Source organism: Zootoca vivipara, chromosome 13 (assembly GCF_963506605.1).
Source record: "Zootoca vivipara chromosome 13, rZooViv1.1, whole genome shotgun sequence".
In the NCBI taxonomy this organism is placed as follows: domain Eukaryota; kingdom Metazoa; phylum Chordata; class Lepidosauria; order Squamata; family Lacertidae; genus Zootoca; species Zootoca vivipara.
Window position 1 is genome coordinate 36,952,891 of NC_083288.1, and position 17,801 is coordinate 36,970,691.

The following is a 17,801-nucleotide window of genomic DNA, read 5'->3' on the forward strand; positions in this document are numbered from 1 at the left end:
TTTTGCTTTGCTAAACCTCCAGCCTTCAGAATTGTGGTGGATGCAGAAGCTTGCTCACTATTTTGTTATGTTTGGGTTGGTCGTCATGAAGGGAATTTGGATTCCCACCCCCACCCCCCAATAAAATGGGTAGTTGGACACATGGCTGTGGGTGCTATGTGACCTTTCCTTTCCCTCTGCTTACCTTATTTAGTGGATTTCTCTGAGGGGGGGGGGGAAGCGTACTTGTCTGGCATCAGAAATGGCTTCCCAGGAGATGATTTGCAATGTCCCTGTTGGAGTAAATAAATGACGGTGCTTTGGCTTGGCCTTCTCCACTACTCTGCTGGTTAGGAAGTAGGGATGAAAGACAAGGAAAACCTGGACGTTTGCGTTTCCTAGGCCAACATTGCTCCTAGACAGCATCCCAAAGCTTTTAATGAGTGATTTAAGACAGAAATCCAACAGGCAAAGCTATATCCTGTGCATTCAGCTAGGAGGGCTTAAAAAAAGAGAGGAGTCTAATGGCAGCTTGATGGGTCTGCCTTGTTTTAGTGGCCCTGCCCCTGTACATTTAACAGAAGGCAGAAGTGAAGGTGGCATTTGCAGGTGACAGTTGCTCTAGCACCTCCCTGCTAGGAAAAGCATAATGTGCTAAATTTCGCTGTGTCGTGCATGGGAGGGCTTTTTAAAATGGCAACCTAAAGGGATCCTGGAATCCAGTGTCTGCAGGGTTAAAGTGGGCTGGGGAGAAGATGGATGCCAAGACTCCCCAGTTCTCTGAAAATAGGAATAAGGTGAGCTAGAGAATTGGGATTTGGTACTTTTCTGGTGTCCCTTTATCAGCTATGTGCCAAGTACAGTGGTACCTTGGTTTAAGAACAGCTTAGTTTATGAACAACTTGGATTAAGAACGCTACAAACCCTGAAGTAGGTGGTTTGCTTTGTGAACTTTGCATTGAAAGCATGTTCCGCTTCCTGTTGAGTGTGTTCCATTTGTAAATTGAGTTCCCCGCTGCTATGGGAAAGAATGCCTTGGTTTAAGAATGCTTTGGTTTAAAAACGGACTTCCGGAACAGATTAAGTTCGTAAACCAAGGAAAGGTAAAGGGACCCCTGACCGTTAAGTCCAGTCAGAGACGACTCGGGTTGCAGCGCTCATCTCGCTTTACTGGCCGAGGGAGCCGGCGTACAGCTTCCGGGTCATGTGGCCAGCATGACTAAGCCGCTTCTGGCGAAACAGAGCAACGCACGGAAACGCCGTTTACCTTCCCTGTTTATCTACTTGCACTTTGACGTGCTTTCAAACTGCTAGCTTGGCAGGAGCTGGGACTGAGCAACGGGAGCTCACCCCGTCACGGGGATTTGAACCGCCAACTTTCTGATCGGCAAGCCCTTAGGCTCTGTGGTTTAGACCACAGCACTACCCACATCCCACGTAAATCAAGGTACCACTGTATAAATTTAGAAGGGGAAGATTTTCCTGCCCTCTGGGGTTGGCAGTATTGGGGAACAGCTTCAGCTACAGAATTCCTTGAGACATCTAATGCTTAATTAACCCTGGAGCCCTGTTCTGGGGTGGAGAACCCCCTATAATGAAAATCCCTAGAATGTGCTGAGGAATGATTTCAAGTGTGTGGCCAGGGACCTATCAGCAATCCATGTACACAGGCAACATCAGGCCGTGAGGTTCAAAGAGCTTGTTGCTGACAGTTTTTTCTTCCTCTCTGCTAGCTCTAGAAGCTGGGGTGATCCAATGGAAGCTGAACCGTTGGGAGATTCAGGGGCGACAAAAAGAAGCAAGTCTCCACAACAAGATGTAGCAGTCACCACTGCCAGCTTAGCTTTAAAGTTGATGGGATAAATTCATGCAGCATAAGGCTGTCAATGGCTTCTAGTCATTTGGCTGGCTGGCTGTCTTTCAATTATCAAAGGCAGGTGACCTCTGAATTGCTGGGCTCTTAAGTGAAGTGGGGGCTATTGTTGTTCCTGCCTGCTTGACTGTGGGCTTTCAGAAACTTCTGGTTGGCCACTGTGTGACGGACTAAATTTTGATCTGATCCAGAAAGTCTATTCTTATCTTCTCATGTAAAGATCTTGTAAGACAATTCTCAGGCATGGTGATCTCCCCATTGCCCTCTGGAGAGCTTGGAACAGCACCATATGTTTTTCATTGATCCTGGTAAATCCCTGCTCCCCACAAGCTAGATATATTTTGAACATACTACTTGTGGCAAAGTTTGTTTCACACAATGTCCTTTATTGAAAAACAGACACAGTACATAAATTTAAACACGTTCCCCCATTAGTAAATTAACCCCCTGCCACCCGCTCCCTAGAAAGTTACCCCCCTTCTTTTGAAGAAACAAAATATTCTAGTGTCAGAGGAAGGAAAGCAACAGAGATGCATAAAAGTCCACTTCTAGAAATGATGCCAGCTCTAGATATCTCTTGTTAAGCCCACCCAGCCCTCTCATCCGAAACAAGCAGGGGGAGAGGTGATGGGCGGGATTTGTAAGCTTTACATTTTAAATATAATTTTGGGAAAGGCGGGATATGGACTGAGAAAGTATTAACCTTCAACAGGAGCAGAGGAAACAAGGGTGAATGTGCTGATTAAATGCTGTAGTAGCCATACTGGGCTAACCTTTCAGACGAAAAAAATGCAGGCTCAGTGACCCCAGTCCAGAGAAACTGCAGTTCGAAGCCTGCTCACCAGGAAGCAAGTCCCATGGAGTTCAGTGTGGTATTTGCTTCCAAGTAAGTATGTTTAGCATAGGGGCCTGCAAGTCACCCCCCCCTGTCCTCTTGAAATATAACGGGATATGTTAGCAAGCAGTTGCGAGCCAGGGGAAGCTGGCAGCTAAAGAGACACCTGCGCTACATGTTTAGCTGTTTTTACACTCTTTTCGTCCGCCATGGCTTCCCCACAGAGAATCTTAGAAGTTGGTTCTGGATGAGATTTATGAACTGGGAGCTAGTGGGCCAACTGACAGGCAGGACTCCTAAATGATGAGTAGCAGAGAGAATAGAGTGGTACTGGGTGATTACCCAGGATCCTTTAAGAGAGGGGAATGGTGCAGAAGTCAGGGCACCTGTTTTGGTCTTTGCCCCTATTTTTAAAAGATAATCGAGGGATGGGGAACTAAGGGCCAAATGTGGCCCTCCAAACCTCTCTCTCTCTCTCTCTGGCCCTTGGGACTTTCCCTAGATCACACCCTCTTTCTCCAAGTCGCACCTCCTCACCTGCCTCGCTTCACACCCTCCTTGACTGTATGCCTGACTCAAGTGTGCCTTTGAACTCTGATAATGCCTCTCTCTTGCCTGGATGGAAGGTAGAGAGGGGTATAAGTCTGCGTGGAAACTGCCCCACTGCACATTCCCATTTCTTCTGTCCATTTTTGCCATAGATATAATGCAGCCTTTGGGCTGGAAAACGTAGATTGCTGTTATTTCTGGTCTCAAGAGGCCTCTACTGCCGATCCTTTTATTTATTACTATTGTATCGCATCCCACAGAGAGCACAGCGTGAGCCCTGTAAGGTTTTGCGCATTTTGTCACTCAGCTTCATGGCTAAGTGGAGATTTGAGCCTGGGTCTGTCTGCTCAAACCTTGGTCCTCATCCATTTCCTCTTATTTCCCCCAGTTTCCTTTCCTTGTTTGTTTCTGTCCCTCCTCAACTCTTTACTACTGCTACTTTTAAAAAACAAAACAAAAATACCTGCTAAGGTAAATGGTTCTTATGGCTGCCAAGTCTACATCCCCCATTGGAAAAATCCCAGTAAATTAAAGAAGTGGGCTAATAGAGAATGTAATGGGGATTGTATTGAAAGGGGCACAAACTTATTTTTATAGCTGTACTTTTGCATGTTCACACACACACACACACACACATGGTTAGGGGTGTTCAGTGTCCCTATCTTTCCCATCATGCGCACACTTATTCTTACATCTCTGTGTTTTCTCCTCCTCCTCCTCCTCCTCCTCCTCCTCCCAACCCCCAACCCCCTATTTTTTCTTTGGTTCGTACTGGATGAGCTTCATTATTGCATCGTTCTTCATCACCCCTTCAATAAACTCCTTTTCAGCAAGTTTGTCTGCAAAAGGAGAAGGAAAAACAATGGATGCATGTAAAATGTGAGCGGTAGAATTACACACAAAAGAAGCAAACAGATGAGCAGAGGCGGCAAAGGGTGGGGTGAACTGTGGGAGATTGTGAACCTTTCCCCCCACTAAGGCTTTCCCCCAATTGGGGCGCTTGATTCTTGAGGAAGAGATGGGTACAGTGTGTGTGTGTGTGTGTGAAGTTCTTTAGCAGCACTCTCATTTGTTTATATTTTGGGCATCCATGCAAATGGTAGTCCACAAAAGTTATTAATAATGCTTTGGATTTGTATGGCACCTTGGTCTCCCTATCCTCAGAATTGTGCTGTTAAGCGTGTTTGTAGTCTGCAGGCAATCTTGTGCAATAATCCTTGCAACAACTTGCAGGGGGAGTATACTTCTTTCCCATATGATGTGCATATATGTTAATGATGAGTGCTGTAATGCCCTCTGCTATTTATGCAGGAGCTCACTGCAAGTTGAGTTAACAGTAAATCAAACTTTTTTTCTTGATGAAGCCCTGCCACACCATAGTTCTGATTCAGTTCTCCAGGAGCTGGACTCCTGGGTTGTCGCTGTTTCTCTTAAAGGGGCCTCAGGCTAGATATTTGATTGATTACATCAGGTAAAGGTAAAGGGGCCCCTGACCATCAGGTCCAGTCGTGTCCGACTCTGGGGTTGCGGCGCTCATCTCGCTCTATAGGCCGAGGGATCCGGCATTTGTCCGCAGACAGCTCCCGGGTCATATGGCCAGCATGACAAAGCTGCTTCTGGCGAACCAGAGCAGCGTATGGAAACGCCGTTTACCTTCCTGCCGGAGCGGTCCCTATTTATCTACTTGCACTTTGATGTGCTTTCGAACTGCTAGGTGGGCAGGAGCTGGGACCGAGCAACAGGAGCTCACCCCGTTGCAGGGATTCGAACCGCTGACCTTCTGATCAGCAAGCCCTAGACTCTGTGGTTTAACCCACAGCGCCACCTGGGTCCCACACAATAAGTACATTACAGGTGCTATCTTTTGAAGAGAATCCCCAACACCACCTCTCTCTTTTGCAAGGCTGTTTAACTGCATAAATAGTGATTTGTAGCCGCACCTGAGGCCTGAAAGAAAATGTTTCTCTTCAAGTTTCTGAAATCTTTTATGGTTGCCTTGAGGATTATTTTTCCCTTGTCAAAGGCCATCAGACAAATGGCATTTACTTTTGTCTCCACAAGGTGGTCTATACCCCTCCACAAGGTGGAAGGACCAGGTCTAAAGTGGAACTCTGTGTGTGTGTGTGCTCACACATTTGACTAATATTCTTCTATTTATAGCACCAGTGAAGTAAGTAAGTCTATCTTTGTTCTGTGATATTTCTCCTTATTTTGTCATTCCCCCCCCCCAATCTGCATGTGAATGCCTTGTTAAAAACTTCATGTGAGTTGATAGCTTTACTGCTTTTTAACGTTTCAGCCTCGTCCCCGGTCTACAGAACATAAATCTCTAAGTTTGGATGTGGCAGTGGAGTCATCCTGTTTCTAATGCTCTCATGCACTGCACACAAATAGATGTGCGGACGCATGAAAGCAAAGGTGTCACATTCACTCCCCATTGAGCTGTTTTGTGGTTTACACCCATTAGCTGTTTTCCTCGAAATATTTTTTGGTGGTATTGTACATCTTGGGCTTCTTCAGGGTCAAGCACCAGTGAAGAAGGACTGAAGATTCTGAGACAAAAGGTCTACAAGATAAGTAAATTCATAGGTGTTTTTAAACTTGTCCATATGTGTATATAAAAGGGCAACATCTCAAAACAAACTGCACTCTTCACCACTTTTCCATTCCACTTTGTGGAAGAATTGAGTTGTTGGGACTAGCTTGTCCCACTGATTTCAATGGGACCCAAGTGTAACTCATGCCAAAGAACATTGGGCCACCTCTCTCCATACTCCAATGGTGTTTCATGAAAGCCTGTGCTCTAGCGCTGAGCTACAGCCATTTAAAATCCACTGAGAGGCAGTCTGGATCCAACCCCATGTGTTCATATAGGGATAAAATAATCACCCTCACCCTGCCCTCCTGTGGCAAGAGAAAGTGTGTTACAGACTTAGTAGCATGAAGGACGGTCGTTACCTGTTTCTCCCTTCCCGAAATATGACCACAGCTTGTTGGCCCGTTTCTGGGGGGTGTTTTCATCATCAGCCAGGGTTTTCTGCTCTTCTGGAGGAATCATCTTAAATATGGCCTGTTGGAACAAAAAAAGGGGGGGGAGAGATAATAACACAACCACTCAAGGCAAGTCAGACCCAATGAAATTAACTTTGCCTCAGATGGGCAGTTAATTTAGGATCGACTAATTTCATTGGGTCTACTCTGAGCAGGACTTGGCTGGCTGCAACCCTTCTAGTGTAGGACAGGGAACTATTTATTCAAAGCACCTTTATCCTTGCAAGCCAAAAAGGTTCCCAGAGTTCTCACAGCTTTTGGCATAACAAAAACCAGAAGACAGTCCCTGGCGTACAGTCTAAAAGACATGACACACAAGGTAAAAGAGACGGGGAGGGAAGAAATAGGAGAGAAAGCAAGCTCAGGGGTTTAAAATAAACATCAGTTCAGGTAGCCTCATGGAATGGTGATAGTTAATGGTGGGGGTTTCTGTTGCAAAGGCAATGGAATCTATCTGTAAGAACAGATTAAGAAAAAGCACAAAGGAAAGCACTTGTCTGCTCGTGCAAAGTCTATACCCTTGTGCTTTGAGCTGGGTGTCAGAGATAACCAAGTAAGGCCCACTCCCTCAATCCACTTGGAGCCAAAGTTCCAGTTACCAGTTTCTGTCGCCGAAATGATGCACCTCATTTTTCTGTGGTTCATTTTGGCGGCTATTTCACCAGTGGGAAAGGAGGTGGAACATACTTGTATGAGTTTGTGGGCGCTAGCCACTTCTAATCCCTGGATTCAGCAAGTGTTAAAAGTGAATTAAGGCAGGCTAGCCTCCTGGGCCATTAAGAGAACAAGGGATTAAAGGGCTTGTGCTAGGTGGCAAATGAATGGGGGGCCCCTCCAGCAACAGATAGAGGCAGGGTTTTGAGTAGAGAGGGAAGGAGTGATGTCACTGAGAAGGTAAGCAGCAAGCTGGAGAGAGAGGAGGGGGACAACTAATTAGAGAGCAATGTTTGATGTCTGTGAATTTAAGGCTGTGGCTATGGAAGAAGCAAGGCCCATTTGGGGTGTAAATGGTGTGAACCCCTCCATCCTAAATTCAGGTTCTATATACAGTATGAGTAAATGAACCATATGTCATCAAGACGCCGCCGTCTCCACTGTGCTTCATTTCCAAAGGAAACACGAACTCTGTGTGTGAGCGCCTGGAATCTCGCCCTGCTCAGAGATCGGGATGGCATGCAATAATACTGACTTGGCATCATTGACTTACAGGCAAATATGTGAGTCTGCTGGTGGCATGAAGGAAATGTTATAAGCAGCAGCCTATATGGAGTCTAGAGTAGACATTCCCTGTCACATAATGGAAGCAGAGAATAAGGCTTCTAATGTAAAATCGGGCCATTTGGGGAGCCAGCTGAGAATCCCAGTTGTAATTTCACAGTAGTAGTACACAGGTCTCTTGCGCAGAAACTAATCTATTGATAACCTTGGGCAGTGCAATGGAAGAGTGCAGGGCTTAAATTGAATACACCAAGGCTGATCATTCTTTGTGGAGCCTTGAGTGTTATTCAACCAATTTTTACTGAGACTAGACCCACTGAAATGAATGGGCACAACTAAGTTAGGTTAGGTAAGTTAGGTAAAGGGACCCCTGACCGTTAGGTCCATTCACGGATGACTTGGGTTGTGGCGCTCATCTCGCTCTATAGGCCGAGGGATCCGGCATTTGTCCACAGACAGCTTCCGGGGGTCATGTGGCCAGCATGACTAAGCCGCTTCTGGTGAACCAGAGCAGCACCTGGAAAAGCCGTTTACCTTCCCGCCAGAGCGGTCCCTATTTATCTACTTGCACACTGAAGTGCTTTCGAACTGCTAGGTGGGCAGGAGCTGGGACCGAACAACAGGAGCTCACCCCGTCGCGGGGATTCGAACCGCTGACCACCTGATTGGCAAGCCCTAGGCTCTGGTTTAGACCACAGCGCCACCAGTGTCCCATTACAACTAAGGTCATTAATTTCAAAGGGTCTACTCTAAGTAAAACTTTGTTGAATACCACCCCTTATTTTCCCATCTGCAAAGTGGAAGTATCCCATGTGCCTGTTTCGCACACGTTTCTTGTAAAAGCAAACATAAGGATTGTAAATCATATTGCACCTTTAAAAAGTTAATAGCAGTTACTATTTTATTTTTAACTCCACTCTCTTGGGGGCTTCTAGTGAGGTTAAATGTAGGATATATGTGTACAGTAGTGAGTTAAAAAAAACAAAAACTATCTACTGAATTGCACATATGTGAGAAGCTTTCTGCCCATGCATACCTTATTAAACAAAGCAAGTTTCTAGTCTTCCTGCTGAAAGAAACTGCCAAGAAATCTTTCAGTGTGGCTAGCGAATGCTCCAAAGACAGAAAAGGACTGGCCAGAGCTGCTTCCAAGGGGTCGGAGAAAGTTTTCATTGCCCTTTACAACCTCCTGGCGATTCCAAGGCTGCTATTGTCTATAACAGCAATGAGCCCAGCCAGCATCACATTATTTTTAAAAACTTATTACAGTAGTCGCTTTACTCACTAACGTGACTCAAAGCGATTTACAACAGAGTATAGGCATTAAAACCAATTGCGGCAAGAAGCAAACCAATAGAAGCCTAAAAGGTCGCAAAACACGGAGCAAGCTCTCCAGTCCCCCATAAATAGCCATCAGACTGGATGCCAAGGCAAAGCAGGAGAGGCGTGAGGGGGGGAAAAGCTGACTTCACATTGAAGCCACAAGGTTCACACTGGTAAAAAAACACAGCAAGCCCATCTTTGTTATATAGTCCTAGAAGGGGCAGGGCTGAAGCGGCTGTCATGACTTCCTTGAGGACTAGATGCCTGCCTTCAAAAAGCATGCCCATCCCTGATTTACGGAACGTCCCCATCAGCCACCTTTCCACCAAGCAGCATTTTTCTTTTCCTTTCCTGCCTAAGCCATTTGTCCTGCTAATTTTGCCAGCATCCTTTGATCAACTGAGGGGGGAATAGATGGTGCATAATAAACAAATTGCTTTATTTTGACATTGGCCCAAGGGCTATTTCTTTCAGGAGGGATTCACAGGCATAGCATAGCTATGCTTTAAAGTGGATTAAAGGGTTCTGTGGCCCTTGCACACAAGAAATCCACTTAAAAAAGAAAAATAATAAAGCTTTTGGAGGTATGGAAGGTGACAGAGAAATGCATTGAAATGCATGAACAGGTGTCCAATGGAAAGAGAGATAAACACCCTGCAATCAAATACAGATGAATGCTCACTGGCATATAACTGCCCTGCATCCAAATCAGCATAAATGCTCAATAAAGCCTGTTAGCTGCCATCTTGACACATATTGAGATGTGGTAACAAGGAGTTGTTGGCATTCCCCATAATCCTAAACGTTTGCATGGGTCAACCAGAAATTGGCTGACCACAGTGGCTGCCTGTGGGGAAGGAAAGGCCCCCCCTTTCAGTAACAGAATGGAGATTTGGCAGACTTTGTCCAAAATTATAGCACTTATTACGAACTAAATTTGTCCATATATTCTCATAGGAAGCTAAATTCCAGTGGAAGATGGTAAATTTCACACAAGTAACAAACTGTAGGTGTATTCAGCACTTTGAGTTGTACAACTTCCATTGATAAAGCACAATCTCTGGTAAGATTCAGACGCATATAATTTTAGCAGAAAGTTTGCTGTGGAAGTGACACAAGACAAACTACATTTAATTGAATAACTGTATTTTTGCTACTTTTCTTTTTTAAGTGAATGGCTTGCCTGAAATAAGGGAAGCCTCAGCTGTGAGGTAAATGGGCAAATGGCAAACCTGCCCCCAAATCAAACTGCATGGTACTCAAGGCTGGTCAAGTTGAATTTTTAGCACTTGAGGCAGAAAATCCCACAAATGCCTCTCTCCTTGGCAGTAAAAATACAACAACTATTTAAATAGCTACCATAACAGTTTGCTATGCTTTCATTATACCCCAAATAAGCCGCCTCAGTCAGCCTGATGGTAGGGCCTTCAGGCTACTGAATCCTTGATTTGTTTGCTGTCTGGTATACCTGATAAATTGAGTGTAATGGTGGCAGTAGGGAATCCCTCAGGCTGAGGGAGAAAATAAAACACAATGAACCCTAAGTTGCATGTACACTACCTACTTTGCTTTCAATCTCCAGCCACTTTGATGACCAGATAGTGTCATGTACAGCAGACAAAAAGGGTACCAGTCCTTTTTCAAGAATGACATTCCACACCTGCAGTCCATCTCACTCTGCAGTATATTTATGTCTTCAGGAAGGTGTGTCCGTCCATCCGTCCCCTTTCTAGTTTATTTTTTACCACCCCCTAAGAAGGGTGGAGGGACGCGGGTGGCGCTGTGGGTAAACCACAGAGCCTAGGGCTTGCCAATCAGAAGGTCAACAGTTCGAATCCCCGTGATAGGGTGAGCTCCCGTTGCTCGGTCCCTGCTCCTGCTAACCTAGCACGTTAAACTGCAAGTAGATAAATAGGTACCACTCTGGCGGGAAGGTAAACGGCGTTTCTGTGCGCTGCTCTGGTTCGCCAGAAGTGGCTTAGTCATGCTGGCCACATGAGCACCGCAACCCCAGAGTCATTTGCGACTGGACCTAACGGGTATCTTTACCTTTACCTTTAAGAAGGATTTGGGGTAGTAACTAAAGGTTGCTTCAAGTCAACCCACTTTTCAAGTGTTCATTCATTTATTGATTGGGGAGGTTACATGACATTGCATCAAACCATTCCCCCCTCACTTTCCTTATGGCAAAAAGTCAGATCATCTGGAGAAGCAGTTTGTTGTGCAAAACCTCCCAATCAACTATCCTGAATCGCACCTGAAGAAACAACAACAGCCTGACAGCCTGCTAGGTCATATTCCAACTTCTCCTTTTCTCTCAGCCTCCGTTTATCCTACATGTGCGATTCCAATAATTGTGGCTTCCCTCACACAAGGTTGTTACAGGAATGACCAAACAAAGGAAGCCCTTCTTACTTAGGACAAGAGACGTGTTTATGTGGTGGGGCCTTTTTCCTGGGAGACCTGTTTGCTAATGCTAGCTTACAAGGGGTCTGTGATCTGCTCACAGGATTTCAGCATGAAGTTTTGCTCAAGAGCGACAGATAACGTTGAAGACCAAGAAGTCTAAGAGAGGCAACCCAAAGAAATAGGGAAATGAATTAAAGTACAACAGGAATGGAGGAAAAACGAAGGCAGGGGGTTCTAAGTGTACACCAGGCATCCCCAAACTTCGGCCCTCCAGATGTTTTGGACTACAATTCCCATCATCCCTGACCACTGGTCCTGTTAGCTAGAGATCATGGGAGTTGTAGGCCAAAACATCTGGAGGGCCGCAGTTTGGGGATGCCTGGTGTACACAGATTGAACTCTGTTTGGAAACAAAACGCAGATTTCCCTCTCCATCCATGCAGCACACATAGGATAGGGAACTCCCTGTGTGTCACACAGCTGTTAATAACACAGGAGCCCGGCCAAGGAAAAACATGTAGCAACTAATTTAGGCCTCCCACAGGCTTCCTTTCTATTGAGTATTTATGCTTATCTGAGCTCATGTTGGTATTGTGGCAGGTATTTCTGTTTTCAATATGCTTTGCGGCTGCAAAAGTTTCATGGTGGACATACTGCTTTGTGTCCATCATTGCATGCCCTGCTGAAATCCTGTAACTTATTTTACCACAAATGTCCTTTGGTTGGGAGGGGTGTTTTGCATTGTGCTACAGTGCGAAGGGGTTCTTCTCCAGATAGCAGTCATGAGCTAACCCTGTGAAGGCATTGCAACAGTGCTGGATTTAGAGTGATGTGGGCGGTAATAATAATAATAATAATAATAATAATAATAATAATAATACCTATAGTTCTACAGATACCTACTGAGAAGATCCATAAAAAAGCAACTGTACCGAAAGGAATTCATGTGAAAATAAATATTTTGTGGAGGGTGACAAATTTTGTCATCGCTCAGGATGCCATATTACCAGAGTCCGCCCCCGATTGCAGAACAATGAATAGAGCGGGATGGTGTGCAGAGTCGAACCAGTATAAATTCACCACCAATGCACTATGGTTGCATCAATGACATGTTCCAAAACACACCCACACACAAAAAAAACCACAGCGCAGCCTGGAGAGGAAAGGGTTAGGACAGTGTTCTTGGTAAGGGGAATGGAGTCCATTCACTGGTAATGGTAATTTTAATTTGTGTACCACTTTCCCCACAAACCGAGCTGGAATGTGGGTGGATCTGGAGCACATAATTCTTGTGGGAAGGTCACTAAGAATTCCCTAAACAAGTAAGCCTCTGGAAACCAACACCAACACCCTGCAGCGTTTAAGAACCAGGACTGTTGGGTTCCTGGGGAGAGGAATGGGGTATCTCTGCACCAGCCTCCCCAGCCAGCTGATGGGATTTGTTGTACAAACATCTGCACCATTGCCATCCCTTTCAAATACTGTATGAAATTCTTCAGCCCTTGCTGAAACCTCCTCCAAATCTATCCCCAGACTTTTCTGCTCCTGTTCTCCCCTTTCCAAGGTCGGAGGAAGCTATTCCTCCGGACAAGACAGTTGAAGCGAGGCAAATGCTGCACTGAGAGGGTCAGGGATTTAACCCTGCCTAATCCAACTTTAATCTCAGATTGCTCTGCCCTTCTTCCAAGGCTTGTGGCAAACACATCTGCAGGGGGAGTCTAGATCAGCGGAGGAAGGCTGGCAGCAAGGAATTATGGGTTACATATGGGTTACATACTGCGCACAGCTCTGTGAAATCTCAGAGGTGCCAAATTTGTACAGGCACCTTGGCATCTTCTAACGCAAGGGAACCACTTTTCAGTTGGCTCTCAACAGTTTTCCTGAAAAGGGAATTTCCTCACTATGGGAATAGCAGCATCCAAATACTTGCCTACACTCCAAATTGTATCCACTTCAGGCCTGCTTAATTTGTTATGGATCCCACCACAAACTGAATAGAGGAAACTGTAATCCCCTCTCTGGTAAATACAGTATTGTTAACGCACCTGCAAAATTAGAATTCCCAGCTACCTTCGTGGGAGGCCATGATGGTTAAACTTGCTTCAAACTAGTTTATACAGTATTTTGTGTTTAGATTTGATTCTGGACCTGAGGACGCAATTCTGGGGTTCTAAGAAATAGATATATACCGTATATTCCGGCGTATAAGACGACTGGGCGTATAAGACGACCCCCAACTTTTGAGATTTTCCTGGGTTAAAAAGTAGTCTTATACGCAGGAATAGATAGTATGTACTTCCCTCCCTGCTCAAAAAATAAATGTGAAAATGGCTTCCTATCTTCCTTAAAAGATGAACATTTGCTTACAGGAATGAACCTGCTGAGGACAGCTGAGGCCATGAGATAAAATTAGGAGAGGATTTGAACCTGTTTACTCTGCTGCCAATCTAGCTCATCCTGTTAAAGGAATGTAACAGGATTTCCCCTGCCATTGGCCAGGGCTAATTCTATTTTGACACAATGCAAAGCCTTCAGCTAAGGTAATCCGTTGTCATCCCATCACCTCAAGGTGGGTCAAGATAAAGCCACATGACCAACCATTCCTGCTCCGCTCTTTAACTGGTGCAGCCATGAGTTTCAACATGTGAGGCACCTGCCATGGGAATACAGAATAAGTTTCCATGTTGGGGGACAGGGCGAAGGGGGCTAGAGATGACTGAGGGAAGAGAGAGCCTGAAACTCAGCTAGATGGGTCCATGAATGGGTGGAAGAAGCGTAGACACTCTGAGAAATTTCCATCAACTGCAGCAGGTTTGGGGTGAACAGAATGCTGGGATAGGTAAGGCCCTGTTGTTCTGACCAAGAGAAGACCTGATGCAAGGCTAGATGGGACCAAAATGATCCAAGCAGGGGACCGGAAAAATAAAACCAAAACCCCAATAAGGATCTCAGTGCAGTGGTTTCTTCAGGTAGACTTCCGTGGCCTTGTCTCCAAACAAATGTGTGAAAAGGGAATATCCCCCCCCCCCAATGTAATTCCACAACCAGTTTCAGTGCATCTGGTCTTGCAGTGGGGAAGCTCTCAGCCTTGGTCTTCCCTGTATTCCCTTGTCGTCGCTGTCCCCCCGCCGCCTACAAGCCCCCTCCCAAAGCCTCCCCTCTGTCTCGCCCCACATGCTGCCCTCACTCACCGTGACGATCTCAAGAACCTCGTTCTTGCTGATCTCTCCGTTGCGGTCCACGTCAAAGAGCGAGAAAGCCCACTCTAGTTTAAGGTTGGTCTTGCCGGTGGAGGTGAGGTGGAGGGCAATGATGTACTCCCGGAAGTCGAGGGTCCCGTCATCGTTGGTGTCGAAGCTTCGGAAGACGTGCCGGGCATACACCTTGGGGTCAGAGTTGGGGAAGAACTGGGCATAGATCTTCTCGAACTCGGACCTGCTGATGCGCCCGTCCGGGCACTGCTTCTGGAAGCTCTCGTACCATTTACACAGCTCGTCCTCTGAGTACTTGGTGTTCAGCTTCAGGTCTTCAAGGATCTCCTTGGAGAGGGCCCCACTCTTACTATTGCCCATGGTTTGGCTGTACGCTCACCCTGCACCGCCAATGCTCCGAGCTCGTCCGCCTTGTCCTGTTTCAACCAAGCTGGTGGAATGGCTGGCACCTTGGCACCTTCTTATATAGACTCCCTGAGGCGGGGGAAGAGGGTTGAGAGGACCACGGAGCCCTCCGCTTGCCACACCTGGTGGCTGTGAGTGTGCATGCGTGCACACACACACACATTATACACACAAAGAGAGGGGCTATTTTGGTTGCACTGATCACATTTGCCCCCAAGCTCTTTAACGCAAGGCAAATCGGATTTAGGCATCATGGGCCTTTCTTGCTCCCTCCTTCTTGATTGCCCTCCTGGCCTCCCTCCTCTTAATGCCTTGCTCAGCTCTGTTTCCGACCATGTGCCAGCCTGGAGAGTGACTGGGGGGAGATGATGCGGGAGGAGAGGGGTATTGGGAAGACAAAAACCATGGACGGAAGCAGCATACGGACTGGTGATTGAGGGATGGACAGAAGACTAAGCCGTTGCTCTGTTGACACTTCCCCCGTCTTGCAATATTCCTCACTGCTGGTGCTGAAACACACCATGTAGACTGATGGTATACCCTAGATAGACTTTAGATAGACAGACATAGATAGACAGCATAGATCAGTAAACCATCAACCAGACAGAAAGACACAGAGGCCAAAGAATGGGAGGGAGCTAGATTTCAATCCTATGCAAATGTAGCTGGGAGTAGCCACCCCCCCCCAAAAAAAACAACCACATTGGGACTAAAGTCAAAGTAAACATGCATATGGTTGCACTGTGAAGTATGCACCTAACTTACCTATTATAATTATTGGGGAAGGAAGGAAACCAACTGAGTGGCTATTTGCAAGCCCAAATTAAGCCACCTCTTCCCACCCTGATCATTTATTATATAGAAGAGCAGGGTGCTGTGTTTCTCAGCAATATAGACAAAAGGAGTGGGAGGGTGTGGAAAGGTTGACAAGAGCAAAAGGGTGTGTGTGAATGCAAACAAAAAGCAACATAGGGGATGGACGGATAAGACAAAGCCAGGGTGGTATAGTGCTTTTTAGAATACAGAACAAAGTTCAGAGAGACCTGGATTCAAATCCCCTATCGGTTGTGAAGCATATTAGGTGATAATCCTCACTACTTCTCCACCTAGCCTGCCTCACAGGGTTGCGAGGATAAAATGGCAGTGGGGAATGTTATTGCGTGGAGCTCTTTGGAGCTAAACTGGGATGTAAATGGAATAAATAGATTGGCAGACTATATGAGTAAGTGCAATGAAGAACTATTGGGTCCGACTGTTGATTGATGGAATGGTGGCATTTATATCCCACCTTTTTTGTCCAAGGAGCTCAGAAATAATACCCACAGGTTCAGGTCCTGAAAATCAGATTTTTATTTTTAATCTTATTGAAAGCTGCACACCACCGGCACAGGGTCATCATGCCCAGGTGTCTCTTCCAGGTGAGGTGTTTACTAAGCATTACAGTGGTACCTCAGGTTACAAACGCTTCAGATTACAAACTCTGCTAACCCAGAAGTAGTACCTCAGGTTAAGAACTTTGCTTCAGGATAAGAACAGAAATCGTGCTCCGGTGGCATGGCGGCAGCAGGAGGCCCCATTAGCTAAAGTGGTGCTTCAGGTTAAGAACAGTTTCAGGTTAAGAACGGACCTCCAGAACGAATTAAGTTCTTAACCAGAGGTACCACTGTATTTGGCTCCTGAGAGGCTAGACAATGTTGTGTTAGAGCAAGTGTTATCTTGCCACTGTATTCCCCCCCCCCCTCATTCTCTTATTGCAAGTGGGGAAATGGTTCTGTTGCACAAGAGTGAGATCTTAATTCCACAACGTGGATCTGCTTGTATGTGAGCGAATCCCACTGGAAAGTAGAAACCGCCTGGAGTTACCCTGGGATTCAGTCTCCTTTTCCTGGCAGGCTATTGATCTCAAGAGGACTACAAAAAGGCCTAGTGCTGGGATCTCAGGCTCTTGGTTTCCACTCAAGTTGTGGCTCCCTATGGCTCCTATCCCATAATGCCTCACCTGGGAAAACCCTGGTGTTCCTTGTGGTCACTACCTGCTGTTCGTGTCCCTCTTTCAAGAAGAATCAGACTTATGTTAATTTCTCTCATTCTTTAGGTCAAACTCCTCCCCAGGAATTCCTAGTTCCCAGCCTTCTCACCCCCCTCCCCACCTTCTGTAACCAGTAGGGAGCACTCCTTTCCCAATGGTGTTACATAGTCTCTGACCGCCTCATAACACCCACCCACCCCACTCTGGTGGCTAATTGCAATGGGCCATGGCTAATTTGTCTGTCCCTTGCTGTCCTCAGCCATATGTTCAATCCGCTTTGCCCATCCAGATCGGCCAGTAAAGCAGTATTAGTGTCAAAATTAATCTTGTCAGGATTCAATTGTGTGTGAGGGAGAGACAGAGAGAGTGATCGCCCCAAAACCTCAGCCCCTCATGAAGGGAAAGGGGAAAAGGCAGGGGGTTGGACTGGATGGCCCTTGTAGTCTCTTCCAACTCTATGATTCTATGAAAAGGCATGCAGCATAAAAAAAGACGGCCCCTTAGCAAATTCCTATTTCTGCTTTAGAACAACTGAGGTAGATCCACTCTTGGAAACCAAGAGTCCTGCAAAGTAGCACCTGGAAACTGACTTAGGTTGTGTGTACACAGTATACTGTACCTTTAAAGCACATTCAATGCACATTTCCCCCCCCCCTCAAAGAATTATGGGTACTGTAGTTTGTTAAGGGTTTCTGGGAGTTGTAATTATTTGAGGGGTAAACTACAACACCCCTAATTTTTTAAGGGGAAGAATGTGCTTTAAAGGTATAGTGTGTGTGTGTTCTGCCTTGGGGCACTTTCTCAGACTATCACTTTTCCCCAGCTCAAATTCAATCACATCCTGGGAAATTCAGGTTGCGTGATTATAGTTGATTGGGAGGTCTTGCGCAACAAACTGGCTTCCCCGAAAGATTGGAG

At 46.0% G+C, this 17,801-nt stretch overlaps 1 protein-coding gene across 1 annotated transcript; it reads right to left on the reverse strand.

The window, feature by feature from the left end:
* Positions 1 to 2,417: 2,417 nt before the first annotated feature.
* Positions 2,418 to 16,804, reverse strand: RCVRN (recoverin). Its single transcript, XM_035135532.2, has 3 exons — positions 14,429 to 16,804; positions 6,195 to 6,306; positions 2,418 to 4,075 (listed from the first exon to the last, which is right to left on the reverse strand). Exons 1-3 carry the CDS (start codon positions 14,807 to 14,809, stop codon positions 3,987 to 3,989), a joined length of 582 nt encoding a protein of 193 aa, XP_034991423.1. The 5' UTR covers positions 14,810 to 16,804; the 3' UTR covers positions 2,418 to 3,986.
* Between the last annotated feature and the right edge of the window lie 997 nt (positions 16,805 to 17,801).